Raw genomic sequence first — 17,123 nt, forward strand, 5'->3', positions numbered from 1 at the left:
AAAAAGGATACTTGATATTACTAAAAGTGTTATTGGATTTTAATAATCCTAATTTTCACTTGTTGCTAATAATAATGACAACTTATAAATTCCCTCCAACGATCCCAACTTGTAAGAATTTGGCCCCCGTTGATCTTTTTCTAACATAGATGCACTTGAATCTATTGAGGAGGCTAAATTCTTATATGTTAGAGAATGATCAATGGGGGCCAATCTTCTACAAGTTGGGATCGTTAGATGGAATTTTTAAAGTTGGTATTATTATATGTCAACAGGTGAAATTTAGGATCATTAAAATCAAATAACCCTTACTAAAATCTCATTTTATTATAAGCCAAACATTTTTTACAACCTGAAAACTTGTAGAACAATTAAACCCGAATGATAAAATAAGCCCAAATTAGCAATAACAGAATTGATAGGACGCCCAATTGGTAAATAACAAAGTTTAGCCCAATTAGTGATAGAATTGAAAGCCGATAATTTGGAAAACTAAACGTCGAAGAAACTAGCTTTGGTTTTACGGGTTGCAACCGCAACCGTTGAAAGATGTTTTTCTAAATTGAAGCTTGTCAAGACAGATTTAAGCAATCGAATGGGCCCGGAATATTTGAACAATGCTATGGTTTGTGTTGTGCAGTCGAAAAAAAACTTTTGATAAAGTAAAAGACGACAATGTGATAGAACTATTTCAAGCTACGAAAAAAAAGAGGACGACAAATCTATTAGGTATTTGTTTTATTTTATTTATTATTGTTTTTTAATTATGTATTACTGCATGGTAAAACAAATCTAGAATACCTTTAAATTAATGGAAAAGACATTATATAAATGTTGATAAATTCTAAACACTTAACACATCATGTGATACAACAATACATGTTATTGTTGTGATGAGGGAATTGTTGTTGTGATTTTGGCGCAATTTCTCTGCTCAGCCTTTTCTTATTGTAGTTTGGATCTTAATTTGGGTAACCCGGTAAACCTACACGGATCCTTGATATTCTTATTCCCTAATTTTATTTCTTACGCTCTCTCCTTTACAAAAACCTAAAAACCATTCTCCTCATCATGTTCTTCCGATTAAACTCTACATTGGATCGAAACAAAGGTATGCAACCAAGCTTTTGATCTTGCACCTCTTGATTTTCTTAAAGGAAAAGTCAAGTCTTTTTTTTTTTTTTTTTTGCAATTGCTTATGTAATCCTTTAATTTTGTAAGACATGTATTCAGTGTTTCATTGTTTCAAATATGGGTACTGTATCGGATTTCTATGTTGATTTTTGTGATTCAAATACACACCCTATATGGCCATCCATCTTTTGCTTCTCAGTATCTATCTTTTATTGGAAGGTAGGCTATTTATTCATGTATCTTATTGAATCACAAACCATAGAATCTTTTTCCATTGAATGAAACATCGTGTGTCTTTTATTTTCCTTAGCATCCCTAATAATGGAGTTATAATTGTGGGTGTTTTATTTTTATCCACAATCGCTGTTTGTCACCATTAATTAATATTTTTTACTCTATCGCAGGAATTAGCTTATACTTTTTGGTGTAGCTATCAGCAGGCGTTAGTTGTTGCCACGCTATGCAGGTATCGAACTATATAATTTTTATTATCACTTTGATTCACGGATAAGTTTAATGCATTTGAGATTTAGTAGAAAACAACATTGAAAGATACCAGGTATGTATAAGAGATAATAAGTATGTGCTAAAGGTATCATTTTAGTGTTCGTATCATATGTTGACCGTTAAAAGCTAGCCGAATGATCTTGATCCGCTGTCGAACCGGGACTCATTAGGCTGTAAAGTGAGGACCAAGGACCAGATCACATCTTTCGTCCTTCGCATTTGTCAAGATGGGTCGGATCAGATCGGAAACTGCTCGGGCTGTAGAATGTATGAGAGAGTATGGATAGAAGGTTTTGGGCTATACAATTATTATTTGCTAACAGTGACAGTTGGTGATGTACAGTCCGCTCGCTGTTATTGAAGTGTCTAATGTTTCAAAGATGTCGCCCAGTTACGCATTAGTTTTAGTCAAAAGATAAACTACTACTGATATTTATATTTGTCTTTGGATCACTAATAATAAGTAGATGGTTTAAAATTTTAGACAGGTGATTCAACTCACCAACCAGAATCGACCAATATAAAATATTGGTTTTACTCCCAACCCGTTTTGACCCGCCCCTACTTCTTACCATGTTCCATGGTAGCCGAAGAAACATGACCCATTGCAACAGGTCCTAGAACAAGAATGGTTCGGTCGTCACATTCACCAAAGGAGGTCTGAGTCGAGAATGGAAGTGTTACATTCTTTGCAATGGTCATTCCCTTTTAATGATTTAGTTAATATATTAAAGGTTCTGACTTTTGTGTTTCCTGGACAGTATTTTCATCTAGATCATATGCCATCCGCAGAGAAACAAACGTTTTAACTTAAAAATGTTGTATTTGATTTGTGAGTTTTGGTTTGTTATCTGTTGTTGTTGTTTTATATTTTGTGCATTGGATGTTATTACTGTTCTCACGATTATTGATGGATAGCAGTGGGTCACAGTGATGGTATTGCTGATGCAATTTGTGCTTGAGTTATTGAGGTAATTGTGTTCTTCTTACTGATGTGTTTCATGCTTAAAATATTATATTATAGTAGGTATGGATTTCAAAGTATTTTACTTTTTACTTGTATACCCTAATACATAAAATACAAATTCGGTTTCTGTTTGTGTACCAGATGCACTAATTTTATTGTTTTTAGTATTTGTTGTGTAATTTTTAATTACCATAATACAACAACGCATGATCTCAAGATTAGGCGAACTTGAAAAGAAGGTTGATACATTCAAAACAACGCCATCAAAGATGCCTTACGAGAAAGAAGAATTGCGAAATGCTGCTGATTGCCGTGTGGATGCTTTAGAAGCTTAACTTATTGACTTAAATGATCTTGACTAGATGCATAAATGTCGAGAGTGCTCTGTATGCTTTCCAAGTAAGAAGAGTTAGAGAATTCTTTGAATTATTTGCAAAAGATCACTCAGAAACTTCAAGATTTGGTAATCCTTTTTTTTAAATGATAAAGGTTAATGCATTATTGTTGCAATGTGGTCTCTAACTTCATATTTTCCTTTTGAATCTTTGTATTTTCAGGTATATGCAAGATTTTTTCCCCTTTTAAGTGCTTCAGTTCCTGCCGAAATAGTTTTGATGAGAAAGAGTTGATTTTAAGTTTGCTACAAGAGTGCAAACTATTCCTCTTGCTGAGTGGAATCATAATGATATAGTCACCTTCTTCACTTCTTCATGAGTGGAACGTTGATTCCCCATATGTGAATTTGATATAGTTACCTAAGAATATGGTTTTATTCAATTTGACTAATGGTTTTTATTCATTACATTCCAGTTAAGCCATTATCTTGTATGTCCAACATATACGTTTATAACTATGAATTTATCATGTATAATCATCCCCGACTAATGTTCTTCTGACAACCTATGAATTTATCATGTATAATCGTTCAAAACTTTCATGAGTTGATTAGAAATAATCAGTATTTACAATTAATAAATAATATCATTTTCATTAATCAACCCGTGTAACACACGGGGCTATAACCTAGTTTTATTACATAAACTATAAACATGTTTTGTTATATGCTATTCGCCTCAATTAATTATTCACGCAAGTTGGGTGGCAAATATGTTTTTTTTTTTGGAGTTTCACTTGAAGTTAGAAAATATAAATCTTGTAGAATGGTATCTTTTCAATGTTTTGGTAAATATACTAGGGCATTTTCACTTAACTCTACATTGTGCTTATTGTTTATTATTGTTTCATTGTAGGTTTGAGGGGTGATGTTAGCATAATAAAGTTAGTGGACTATTTTTGTATTGGTTTTATATGAGTGGCGGACCTAGAAAATTCATATAGGGGCAACGTTTCAAAAAAGGGGTAACGAAATCGAAAAAACGTCAAATCTATCCAAAATTTACACCACCCTCGAAACGTCAAGGGGCAACGAACGCTACCCCTTCTTCTACTGTATATTCGCCCTGGTTTTATTATTTAGCTTATTTAGCTTTTTTTTGGAACCACAAACTTCATAAAACAACTGAACACCTATCCCTAGCAAGGAGCTAGAGAAGGCCAGACATATAACAAACAACAAGGAAAAAACTTACAACAAAAATCATTTCCACCTATTCCAATCCATACTAAACTTTTTTGTTCTATTATTAATCCAGCAAAAGCTAACTGATTTTATCTCCCCCAAAATGCTTTTCACATTCACAGTAGCATTGGAAAATATGACATTGTTCCCCAAGTTCTTGTAAGAGTCTTGTTATATGTTACTGCCAGCCAAGTTCTTGGTGTGTGATGAAGGGTTGCGATAACCCGTCTCCACAAACCATCTTCTTCTTTTTTGATCGCCACCACCATCTCGTAAGAAGCGCTAAGTTGGAATCTTTCTACGGACAGACACCCAGCCCACCATTTTCATAGCAAGTCGAAATCTGGTCCCCGCCTCCCATGCCATTTTAGATTTGTTCTCATTACCTCCCCAAAAGAATCTACGTCGTTTCGCCTCCAATTCTTCAATTATTTTAACCGGTGCTTTATATAGCGAGAAGTAATAGTTCGGTAGACGCTATAATACCGACTTCACCAAAGTAAGCCTTTCACCTATGGAAAGTGAATTGGCTTTCCGAGACGAAAGCCTTTTATCAAAAATATCGAGCACCACTTACCAATGGCAAGGCCGGTTCATATCCGCTCCAACATTCAAGCCGAGGTAAACGAAAGGAATAACCCCATGCGAACAATGCGGATTATTTGCCTTAGCTGAACCCTCCATCTCTGAGACCCCAACTCCAAAAAGAGTAGATTTTTTCAGGTTAATATTTAGACCTAAAAGAAAAAAGAAACACCTCAGAAACCTTGCCAAACTGCAAGTATTATCCTCATTCTAGTCACCTACAATTAGCGCATCGTCTGCAAAAAAGACCATTTTACCTCTGGTTTGGGGGTTATACGCAGCTCAAACCAGGGGTAAAATGGTCATTTTTTGCCCTCTGCATACGCCACGTATAGGCCTATACGCGAGGTATATAAAAGTTTTTTGTTTTTTTACAAACATATTTATACAATATGTATCGTTTTAGCGAAGTTTTATACACTACTAGAAAAAAACACCTTTCTTGACATGCATTGCATGTCATAAAAGGGTCTTTATGACACGCAAATGCGAGTCGTTGATTGAGGAGTCATAAAATTAACATGACATCATTTGTGTGTCATGTTTTTATGACACACATTTAATGACACACATTTAATGACACGCATTCATGACACACATTTAATGACACACATTTAATGACACGCATTTATGACACACATTCATGACCAGTGGCGGACCCAGGAATTTTTTGATGAGGGTGCGGAATATTTTTAAAAATTTTAGGCCCCTAGGTATATAAGTAAAAAAACCGGTTCGTATCGTGTCGGGTCGGGTCATGTAAAACAAACGAACATCAATCTAAATTTATATAATCATCAAAAACATGTCAAACCTTGTTACAAACATAATTAAAACGTCGATGCCCTACGAGTTTTCATTTTTTGAAATCTATCCAAAACATTATCTAAAATTAAAATTCTTAAGCAATTATTTCTCTATATAACATAAGTTTATCGCTCCATAACATAATGTTTCAAATTTAATTTTAATTTTCAACTATTCAAGCCCTAGAAATTATAACGTAAGTTGTAATCACCCTAAAAATATATAAACAACATAATCTAAAAATATATAAATAACATAATCACCCTAAAAATCATCTAAACAACCATAAACAACGTCAAAACACACAAAATTTCAAACCTATTTAACAACTTTATTACCCTTTTTTTTTCTCCTATAATATCAACCAAAGTCATCAAAATAACAAAGAAACTTACCCGTGTTCGGATTCCGGTTAGATTTGGTCAAACGACGGTGGTATGGTGGCTGATTATGGTGGTCGCCGGGTGCTGGACTGTTGTCGTTGGGTGATGTTGTTCGTTGTTGGTAGTGCAGGGACGCAAGAGAGAGAGAGCGGGAGAGAATTTCTAAAGGTTTTGGGCTTTAATTATTTTATTATAGTTTGAAATATTGTTGAGTTTGGTTAATGGGCTAAAACTTAGTGGGCTAACTAGTTAGGAATTATAAGTGGGTAAAGGTATGGGTATTTGGGTTTAGTTAGTTAGGTATTAAAAGTTATATAATTTAGGTAGTATTTTTTTTAAATAGAAGTTTACTAAAAAAATATAAAATATAAATTGATAACACTTTTTACCTAAGGGGTGCGGACGAAAAATTTCAAGGGTGCGGTCGAAAAATTCCAAGGGGTGCGGACGAAAAATTCCAAGGGGTGCGGACGGGATTTTCGACGTAAATTAGCACTAATTCTTTTTTCCCCGGGGGTGCGCCGCCCACCTTAAGGTGGGCTTGGGTCCGCCCCTGTTCATGACACTCATTTTATGACACCTTTTAGTGACACAAATTCATGACACTCATTTTATGACACTTTTTAATGACACACGTTCATGACAAGCATTTATGACACATATGTATGACATTCATTTACGCGTGTCATGCTTTTAATTGTATAAATTTTTTTATAAAATTACTAATTTGCCTTGGATACATGTATAATAACAAAAACAATAAATCTTTTTCATAAAACAAATACACATATATATACCAAAACAATCCATTACATAATCATTTGTCAAGTATACTACAAATATTTTAACGTTAACAAAAAAAGAATTGTTTGTCAATACATTATCACACCTAAAATACGATTTATAACTTAAAAATAGAGTTAACCACATAAGTCGACCAATCTTCACGAATGCCATCCATATCCGCAGCCGAGTATTCTTCTACTCATTTCCCCCCAACCTGAGACAACAATTAAATAAAATAAATCTTAAAAATCAGAATTTAATCCTAATATATGAATTTAAGCATTTGTTTGGATATATAAGTACATATTTCTCTAATATACAGACTAAAATATGCCTAAACTTACATTATCATTGTCAAGTATTTCAACTCCTTCGTAAGCTATCTCCTTCATGAACTTCATCACATAGTAGCCGCATTCAGTACCTCCTGGCTGACGTGGACACTACCACAATTAAAAATATCAAGAAATGTGAAATCATTGCGATTTAAGTTTAAACTAAAGGGTGTCAATATTTACAATATCATTACAACCACAATTTACATAAGGGATTAAGTGCTTACCCTAGCGTTAATCCATACGAGTTTAACCCTTATGTTGGCACCACTTTCTGAAGCATACACGGCCATTTCCCTGTAAAAAATCAAAATTATATCAAAGTATATTCCAACTCTTTTATCATCCATTATGATAATTTGTATTACTTACGTATCAATAATTTGCCTCAACTGCTCATCGACACTTCTAGGCCGTAAGGAATCAAGATAATAGCAAGTAGTTGTTTTCAGGTTTAGTACTGCCAACACCCAATGGTTTCTTCAAAATCCAAAATTCAATCAAAATAAATTAAGATAATAGGCCTTTACGAATACTTATTTAAAAGGAAAATCAAACCCGGGGTTGTAGGGCAATAGGATGATGTCATTGCCCTTTCTTTTATACAATCGATCTGCAACCGCTCTACTTGCATCCTCGATGTGTTTGGGTTTGCGTTGATCAGCCTGCGAAATTGCAGACGGGTTCATAAAACATATTCCACAATCATGTATTTGCTCTTTCTTAATTTGCTCATACCGGAACCTGCAGTTAACATATAAACAGAATCAATAAATAATTTTGTTTTACGAACGGTAATTTATACTAGATATAGGTACTTACATTATATAAGAAGTGATGAGAGCATCGGTCAGCTTGGTGAATGTAAAAACCGCTTCAGAATCATCACAATTTAAGTACATGTAACTATCATGCCCAAATAGATCGTACTCACACTCTAGTAGGAGCAAATTAAGAAAGAGCAAAGATTGTTAAGCAACTACATAAGAGAATTAGCTCATAAAGGTAAAAACTAACTAATCAGGTAAAGGCACTTGCTATGTAAAAAAAAAGCATTTCAAAAGGTTTATTTAAGGGAAGTAAAAGCGGATTTAATTATCTAATACTAATAAAAAGGTATAGATAATGTCACATGGCATTCTCATACTAAACAAAGCCTACTTAAAACCATATGTGATTTTCTCCTTCAATTCACATTTATTATTATTATTAATTATTTAATTAATTAATACAAAACAATAAAAAATTCCTTAATAACTTAATACTAATAAATATTTTATTGTTTACTTAGATATTAATTATTTAATTTTGACTTATCTAAAATATATAGTTAGTTATTAGTAACAATTCTACTTATAATAAACAATTTCATATAATGTCATTGTGACAACACCTTCTTATTCTTTAAAAAAGGATTTCTTTACAATAAATTATTATTTTATATTATAATAATAAAAGGTAAATAATAGGTTAATCTGATATTTGAAAACCGGTTTACTTCCATGTTTTGAAAACACTTTTAATGTTATTAGACCTATGTAACAAACGCGTTTAAGGATATAATATCTTCATACTAATTTTGATACAAGTCTATATTCACTGGATGTCCTAAATGGAGTTATATTTTTAGGCTTGCCATACCATTGATAATTAACAAAGGTCAATGTTCCAGTGACGTTATTAAGAAATATTCATTGAAAGAATAGTTTATGTAACGAACTCGACTACAGGTCCTATCACTAGGTGACTAGGTTATTGAGGCACTCATATTATCCTCCGGAAGTAATAATAACACTTGAACATTTATCCCTAGATTTTGTTTAATACCGCCAAATAGAAAAAATTCATTTATATTGAAAAGAGATAGATTCCTCTCGCCCAATGTTTTGTCATGACGATAAATAAAAGTATAGGACAATTTTTATGTAAAGTTGGTTTGTTTATAAGAGAATTGGTTTTTACACATGACCAACTGTTGCATCATCCGGTAAAGAATTCATTTATATAAATTTACGAAGAGAATTCAAAATTAAATAATTTACAAATTTATATCCTTAAACCGTGTACTACACGGGTCTCATAATCTAGTTACATAATAAAGTATTCAAGCAATTCATCAGATTATTACATAATAACTAGCCCCAAATGCAGCCCCAAATGCAGAGTGGACAATGCTTTAAACTTCTTTCATATATGTAAGGTTTCTAATATTTAAGTTTTTCGATTTCAAATCAGTAATATTTGCTATCTTTAAATTCATTATGGTTTTGTAAGACAATCTTGCTGCAACTCATATCCATTTTTGTCAAACATGTTCTCATCTGAACCAACGATTAGTTTTTAAAAAATACCTTGTTCCGACCCAAGCTCATCATGACCCGAACCCATTCGGCCCACCCACTTTGCCACGTATAATTTAGACTCAAACTTTCATGATTTCTATACACTAAACAACTAGCTTTTTACCATATAGGTGATGGGATAGCAATCTTTTCTTTTCTATATAAGTTACTGCTATATAGTGCTATGAAAAATACAAAGCTAGTTGAAATCATAGTTATCAAAAGCGGTCGACTTTGGCACCTAGGCGATTTTTCTGGGCGAAGCGCATTGAATGCTCTTCTACTTCCTAAGTATTTAGAGCGCTGATGATTGCTAATTAATCCCTATTTTTTAAAATTCGTGAATCCCTATTTTTCTGGGCAACCGATTATATCACTAAATTATTAGCCTTTCCAAAAGAATATCACTAAAATATCAAGATCTAAGTTAGACCATGTGTAGTGGAAGACCCAAATAATGCCCCCACCCTTTGGCGTTTTGCGCCATGTGGCAGCCCACTCAGCAATGGGGATTATGGGGCGTTTTTCATAAACGGGTGTAGTGGGATAATGCCCAATTAATGATTACCCAATTATTATTTTTTTAAAATTAAAACTAATAAAAATTTATTAGATAAAAAAAGTTATATTGATAAAAAAATAAAAAAACGAAAAAAACAAATACAGAAATTATTGCTAAATAAAAAACTAATAATCTAAAGTCCGTATTTTTCACGGATTTGTTGTCTTACGCTTTTTTTGCGCCTTTCGCCTAGGCCCTAGGCCGAGCCTTAGCGCCTTGAGTGCATGTCGCGCCTTTGATAACTATGGTTGAAACGCCTATTAAAATTAGTAGTAACATTCTCTCAGGGTATACGAGGTCGATACGGCAAAGCATGCGGGGAGGGGAATTGCCACGAGTGGAGGGTGACGCCATCACTATCTTTGCCGCGCGGGGAGGTCTTAAGCTGGGACTACTTGCTAATTGCGGGGAACAAGAGGTAGATGATGTAATGGTGGGGCCCACTATCTTTTAACCAATCATGCCTTTTTTTTTTCTTTTCTTTTTTTTTTAAAAAAATGGTTTGGTTGAAACCACCCCTAATGTTTTTGGGCAAGAGTGGTGTATTAAGAGGAGAATTGACATGGCACATCATGATTGGGTGGGTGAAAATTTCCCTCATCTCATAAGGGGTGCACCCCCTTCGCCCTAATGATAATTAAAAAAGCACCAGAGACATATGTGAACTTTGGATATCTTAACTATTTTCCAAACACAAAACAACAATAAACAACTTCTTAGTTATATCAGCAAGTAAACAATGGCCAAAACTTTATACTCAAGTGCAAAGCATCCATTTTAAGAACACAACTAAACTAAAATTGTGACACTAAATACATCCTCTAGGACGATGTTATGAGTGTATATCAGTGTTCATTACCTAAGTGTCCATTTAAAAAAAATATCATTGACTTTATCCATGAATTTAATGCAAAGAGTGTAAATCAAGGCTGACTCGTTAACAGAGCATTTCAAAAAATCATTTAACACAATCTTTATAAAAAAAATAAGCATCGGATTCATTTACCTCTATGTTAAATAGAAGTCAGTTTGGTTGAAGCGTTTCATCGAGCAGTTGGTGTGCATCTTCAAACCTAATATATATATATATATATATATATATATAGGGTGAGGTTCCAGCGTGAACAACCTCCCAAGAGTGAACAGCGTGAACAGATCTGGACCGTTGATTAATATGATCTTGATATTTGAAAGGGGTGGCATGATTGTAATTAATAGGTTAGATTTTAATGTTTTATTAAAAGCAAAAGGGTAATAGTGTAATTAGCTTAAAATAGTCATTTAAATCAAAATGGAAGATTATTTCCATAATTAAAGATAATATCCCGTATCCCGTAATTTTCTATTTTATTGTTTGTGAAATTTTTTCATATCCCTTTAAAAGAAAATCAATAACGTATGTTGAGTTATCTAGTAGTATGGTTCCGAAGTACACATGTTTACTGGTTTATAAATATTTTGTATTTAAATGTTGATGTACACCAGTGTACATAGTGGTAATCAGATGATATATGGCCTGTTTGTTTATTATTTTGGATATAAAGTTTACTGGTGTACACATGTGTATGTATATGTGAAAGCATGTGTACGATGTACACATGTGTACGATAAGGTTATGTATAGTATACACATGTGTACTTAATTAAACTGCAAACTGAGTTGGGATGTACACATGCGTACGAGTTGATTTTTTTAATTATAATGACTTTTTTTTTTTTTTTTGCAGAAAATTGGTTTACAACCAAGTAAGTGGATTAATGATGGAGTAAGTTATGATTTTGAAATTGTCAAAATTATCTACAAATGTTGAAGAGATTTTGTAACTGAATATTCCTTTATTGTTAAGATTTTGAAATTAATATCAAAATAATTTAAATTGAATATTTATATAAAGTTACAATCTTACCCTTCCTTTATGTATATGAAATCAATGGTTCAGATCAGTTCACGCGGTTCACGCTAGGAAATTTGTTCACGTTTGAACCTAACTATATATACATATATATATATATATATATATATATATATAGTGGAGAGTTCAAATGAGAATAATTTTTTTGTAAGAATAAAAAGAACAAGTTTTAAACCAATAGAAATGCTCCATTTAGTTCAATTAATATGTGTATTTAATGTTATTGAAAAGGGCATATGAGTAAATTTATAATTGTAGCTAATTAGCTAACTAATTAAACTTGTAACTTACTTTTAATTATACTTTTTTTCAAGCTAAAATAATTTATTGTGAATGACAATTTTCGACATGTGTAGGATAAATTTTGAATTGTGTATGATAAATTTAGATATGTGTAGGGTAAATTCCGGTAAGTGTAAGATATTGTAGGATAATTTTTGAAATGTGTAGGATAATATTTTTTTGCTTTATTAATAAGAGATAACATAATTAATGGGAGGAGTTATAAACTATTTAATATTTTACCATTATGTCCTTTCTTCTTTTTCTTCTCACATCAAATTTCTTCTCAAATTAACCTTCCCCTATATATATATATATATATATATATATATATATATATATATATAAAGAGATGGCCATTGTGTATATATACATACACACATATGCATATTACAAAAGCTATTACATATAAACGCCAGTATATACATATAAATATATAATCAATACTAATACATATACATACAAACATATACATTAACACTAATACAAACCATAATGATAAACCGGATCATAACCAAAAATATAAGGGAAAGATGGTTTGATTATACCTGATTCGCAATCGCAATAGCACCATACCAGTGGCTAAAGCAATGTTAGACGATTCGAGCGATGACGTTGGGTCGCCTGGTGATGGTCGTTCGCGGCGGTAGCGGTTTCAATCAAATAGATGGTCAAGATGTGCGCATCGTGGGGAAAATCAGAATGGAAGAGTAAAACTAGGGGAAGGGGAATTAGGAAGCGGGAAACATCGGAGGGAGTTTCTATTTTGCATTTAAATGAATTCTTTAAATAAGTTTTGATAATGAGCTGTATACATTGTTTTTTAATTCTTTCATTCATACAAATAATAGATACTTAATTATTGATATAGGTAACCTTTTACTTATAGTAAAGTATATATTATATTTATTTTCTTTATATCTGATTAGCCAATAATGAGTTAGTTTGGTCTAAAAGGCCATACATGTGTAAATAAAATATGTATTATTTTAATATTATAAATGTAATTTATTATTATATTTAACTTTAACTTTAAACATATTTAGATTTTTAATTTTAACTTTAAATGATTTATTTTTTTTAATATTATCGAAATCGTCCGAACAATATAGATACCCGTATTGTGTAACATCAATTTAGTTATTTTTTTTTTATAAAAAAGAGGTTGATTACCTTTTTCCATTTTTATTAATATAACATAATATTTTATAAAATTCTAAATATATCGTGCTTATTACTATGTACGATTCAATAAAAGTTATATACGAACATGTCTTACATAGTTAAGTTTTTTTTACCATCACAAACTGAACAGGTACCGACAAAACAATACCGATACTTTGTACTGTGTTCACTTTTGTGGTTTTCTCGATGTGGCGGTATAGGATTCGTTTGAACACAGAGTTGTATTCGACTATTCGCAATAAGATTTTTTTTTGTATCGTAAGCTATATTGAGTGCCAGTACCATACTGGTATAATAAAAAACCGAACCGATACCGACCGAACAACACCGGTATTGGTACGAGTATTTATTTTTATGATTTTAAATCGATGTAAGACACGCGTCGATTGTTATACTGAGTGTCAGTACGATCGTACTGGTACTATAATAAACTAAACAACACTGATCGAAAATTTGCCTAGAAGATAGGGAAATCCCGCCGCGAAGATTGCGAAATCATGCTAGTTAGACTTACATGAATTATAATGATTTACACAAGTCCTGAAAATTCATGCAAGATTTTCCTCAATGTGTTGTTATATTGGGTATTTTATCGACCAATGTATTCCATAAGGAGTAATTATAACTCGTATTAGACCATTATGATCTTCATGACGTCATATTATGTCTTGGAGAGTCATATCAGGTTGTACTTAGTCGTGGTAGGTTATAACGGGTAATCCGATGGTAGGGGTATTGGGCCGGCCAAGTCGGGCCATCCATCGCCCGAGGCCCAAACCTTAAGAGGGTTCATAAAGTTTTTTTATTTGATATATATAATAAAAGGCACCAAAGAAAAAAAAAACTATTTCCCTTCCAAATTTTGCAATGGGGTCGGATCTTGGGAAGACCCAAAAGAAAAAAAGAAAGAAGTCTTTCAAAGTTGAAGTACATGTGGGCAAAATAACCGATTGTTTAACCGAACCCAGTTATTAACTGGAACCATAACCGGTTGGTAACTGGTACATCAATAACCCGTTAGTGGTTAAAAAACCAAAGGTTTGTAACCAGTCTCGCACTTAGTCTCAGTTGGATATCCTTGATGCAAGTTCTGCAGAATCAATTCATTAACCCCTATTAACACTCATTCAACAACGTGATTACGAAACAAATTGAATTACAACTAGCAAACATTACATCAAACACTTGGTGTCCCAAATAACGATTGATCTATTGTCGATGCCGTGAACGACAACTTCTCCGTTCACTTTGTTCATTATGACCATCACTTTGTTACTAATCAATAAACATTTTAGATAAGATAAATTTCCATCTGAACTGAGTCTTGATTATAATTTACCCTTTTTGAGTTCCTTTCATCTATTAAAAATACCAAGATGCATCATTTATACTCCACTTCTACAATGAATAAACAGACTTGCTTACTTTTAAACAGAAACAAAAATAAATCCAAAAGAAGTAAAGAACTCACATACTTTTGCACCACGCATTTAGGTGAACTAATTAGGATTCTAATTTTCTCTCAAAGAGAAGTTTCCTAAAGTAGCAATTCATTATTTGAAAATCTTACTTCTAATCCAAATACGAGATTATATAGAAACATGTGAAGAAGCAAGTAACAACAATTGGTACATAATGATGGTGGTTCATTTATAACCTAGATAAGGTATCATTGTTATATTCATTGTTGAACGCACAAACATTGTTTAAGAGGACAAACCTTATAAGTCAACTCTTGAACAAACATGAAAAGACCCTACAGAATGAATCATCATCTTAAACCCAAATTTACATAACACCCTAACCCTGGCTCCCTGCAAACAAATTCACAAACAAAAAAAAAAACCTAAAAATTACAACGTTCTAACCTAACAATTCTTAATCGATTTCACCAAATGGAGGGGGTAGATACCTGTTGATTTAAGATTCGGTCACCCGATTTTAAGGGTTAGATTGAAGCGGTGGTTATTCGTCAGCCACTAGCTCATATGCGAGGGGATTCGTCGTCATAATTTTGCTGGTGGTGGTAAAGTGCGAGACAACTTAGGGTTAGAAAAAAAGGGAAGTTTAGGAAGGGAAGGAGGGAATGATGAAAATGAAAATGAATTAGGTTAGGAGGGAAAACGAAAATGAATGGATGGTTTTTGCCTTTTGGGCGGTCGACACAAATATCGCCCAAGATTTAATGGGTCTCTCAAAACATATATATTTTAGGCGGTGGGCAATTGTTTTAGGCGGGTTATGATCTAGATAAATTGTGAAACATTATTTTGGGCGGCTACCCAAATTTATTTTATTAGCCGCCCAAGATTTTTTTATTTTTGTAGTAGTGATAGGGTACCTTCCAAAACCAACATCAAACGACATGGCCATCCCAAAACCACTATGCGAGCCTAACTGTAACGAGCTTGAACCAAAAAAACAAGCTCGTTAAGTAAACTAGCCCGAGCTCAACCCAGCTCATGAGCCTAAATAAGAGATTGTTAATATAATTTTTTATTAATATATTAGATATATATCACTTTTCATAAGTCTGTACAATTTTTTCTCTTTAACAGTTTTCAAGTTTTTCTCATGATTTGCTATTGGGAATTAACCATGATGTCCATATTACATAAAAACAATAACTGCTATAGGAAATTAACCCTTATGTTTATATAATGTTTTTTATGACGCTAAAAAGATGACACACAAAAACAGTTTCATTAATTTTTAAATTTTGTACAACCATGACATTTTTTTCTTGACACGCATTTAAATGTCATAAAATAAGCGTGTGTCATTAATCGCATGTAAAGATAGATCTTGTTTTTTTATGACGCTAAAAAGATGACACACAAAAAAGTGTGTCGTAAACATATTGAATTTTGTAAAACCATGACATTTATTTTCTTGAAATGCACTTTCGAATGTCATAAAATGAGCGTGTGTTATTATTTGCGTGTCAAGATAAATCTTGTTTTTTTTATGACGCTAAAAACATGATACACAAAAAAGAATGTCATAGATTTATTAAATATTTTAAACCATGACATTTTTTTCTTGACATACCCTTTTGAATGTCATAAAATATGCGCGTGTCATTGTTCGCGTGTCAAGAAGAGCGTATTTTCTAGTAGTGATAATAAGAACTTTTTTGAAGAAAATAAATAAAAAACATTGTTAAGTATCATATCGTATAGTATAATATATGTCTCGTATAGGCTTATGGATGTAGTATCGTATCGTATATTATCACCGTATAGTGTAGTATAAGTCTCTTAAAGATGCCCCTATAGGTCTTGTATATGCATATAGGCCTATACGGGAACTAAACTACACCTATTGTCGTATACGAGATTTATACTACACCTATATACCTATACGATTAATGATTTTAATGTAACACTATACGCCGTGTATAGACATGTACACGGCATATATAAACCCTAATTAAAATGTAAAAATACACAACTTATGTGTGCCAATAGTTTGAGGCTTGACTGTCATATGATTTTAGAGACTACTCGTACTGCTACTTAAAATATAAAATCACTGCCTAATTTTATGTTATTTTTATAATAAATATTCCGAACATCAGGGAGTGACAAAATATAAATGATAGACGGTGTGAGATCTATAAAACAGTTAAACGACAAACATATATACGGCTAGATGATCTATCTCCTCGCGTGCAATCAGTGTTGGGCTACCTCCACATATGGAAAGCTATATATAACGCTAATACGAAAGCCACTCTCATTGTTCTAAATGAAAA

At 32.6% G+C, this 17,123-nt stretch overlaps 1 protein-coding gene and 1 long non-coding RNA gene across 2 annotated transcripts; one reads left to right on the forward strand and one right to left on the reverse strand.

Annotated features, from left to right (window-relative positions):
* Positions 1-847: 847 nt before the first annotated feature.
* Positions 848-3,499, forward strand: LOC110917730. Its single transcript, XR_002580817.2, has 3 exons — positions 848-1,111; positions 1,539-3,071; positions 3,166-3,499. It is a non-coding gene; the product is annotated as an uncharacterized LOC110917730 (long non-coding RNA).
* Positions 3,500-4,760: 1,261 nt separating this feature from the next.
* LOC110916102 lies at positions 4,761-7,985 on the reverse strand. Its single transcript, XM_035977076.1, has 7 exons — positions 7,906-7,985; positions 7,642-7,827; positions 7,456-7,563; positions 7,311-7,380; positions 7,093-7,191; positions 6,748-6,943; positions 4,761-4,924 (listed from the first exon to the last, which is right to left on the reverse strand). Exons 1-7 carry the CDS (start codon positions 7,983-7,985, stop codon positions 4,761-4,763), a joined length of 903 nt encoding a protein of 300 aa, XP_035832969.1.
* Positions 7,986-17,123: the final 9,138 nt, after the last annotated feature.

The sequence above is a fragment of the Helianthus annuus genome, chromosome 9 (genome assembly GCF_002127325.2).
Source record: "Helianthus annuus cultivar XRQ/B chromosome 9, HanXRQr2.0-SUNRISE, whole genome shotgun sequence".
In the NCBI taxonomy this organism is placed as follows: Eukaryota; Viridiplantae; Streptophyta; class Magnoliopsida; order Asterales; family Asteraceae; genus Helianthus; species Helianthus annuus.

Coding starts and splice junctions, on each gene's coding strand:
- LOC110916102 (XM_035977076.1), bottom strand. CDS start 7,985: ATGTACTTAAATTGTGATGATTCTGAAGCGGTTTTTACATTCACCAAG. Junction 7,828..7,905: donor CTCATCACTTCTTATATAAT/GTAAGTACCTAT, acceptor TGTTAACTGCAG/GTTCCGGTATGAGCAAATTA. Junction 6,944..7,092: donor AAATACTTGACAATGATAAT/GTAAGTTTAGGC, acceptor GGAAATGAGTAG/AAGAATACTCGGCTGCGGAT.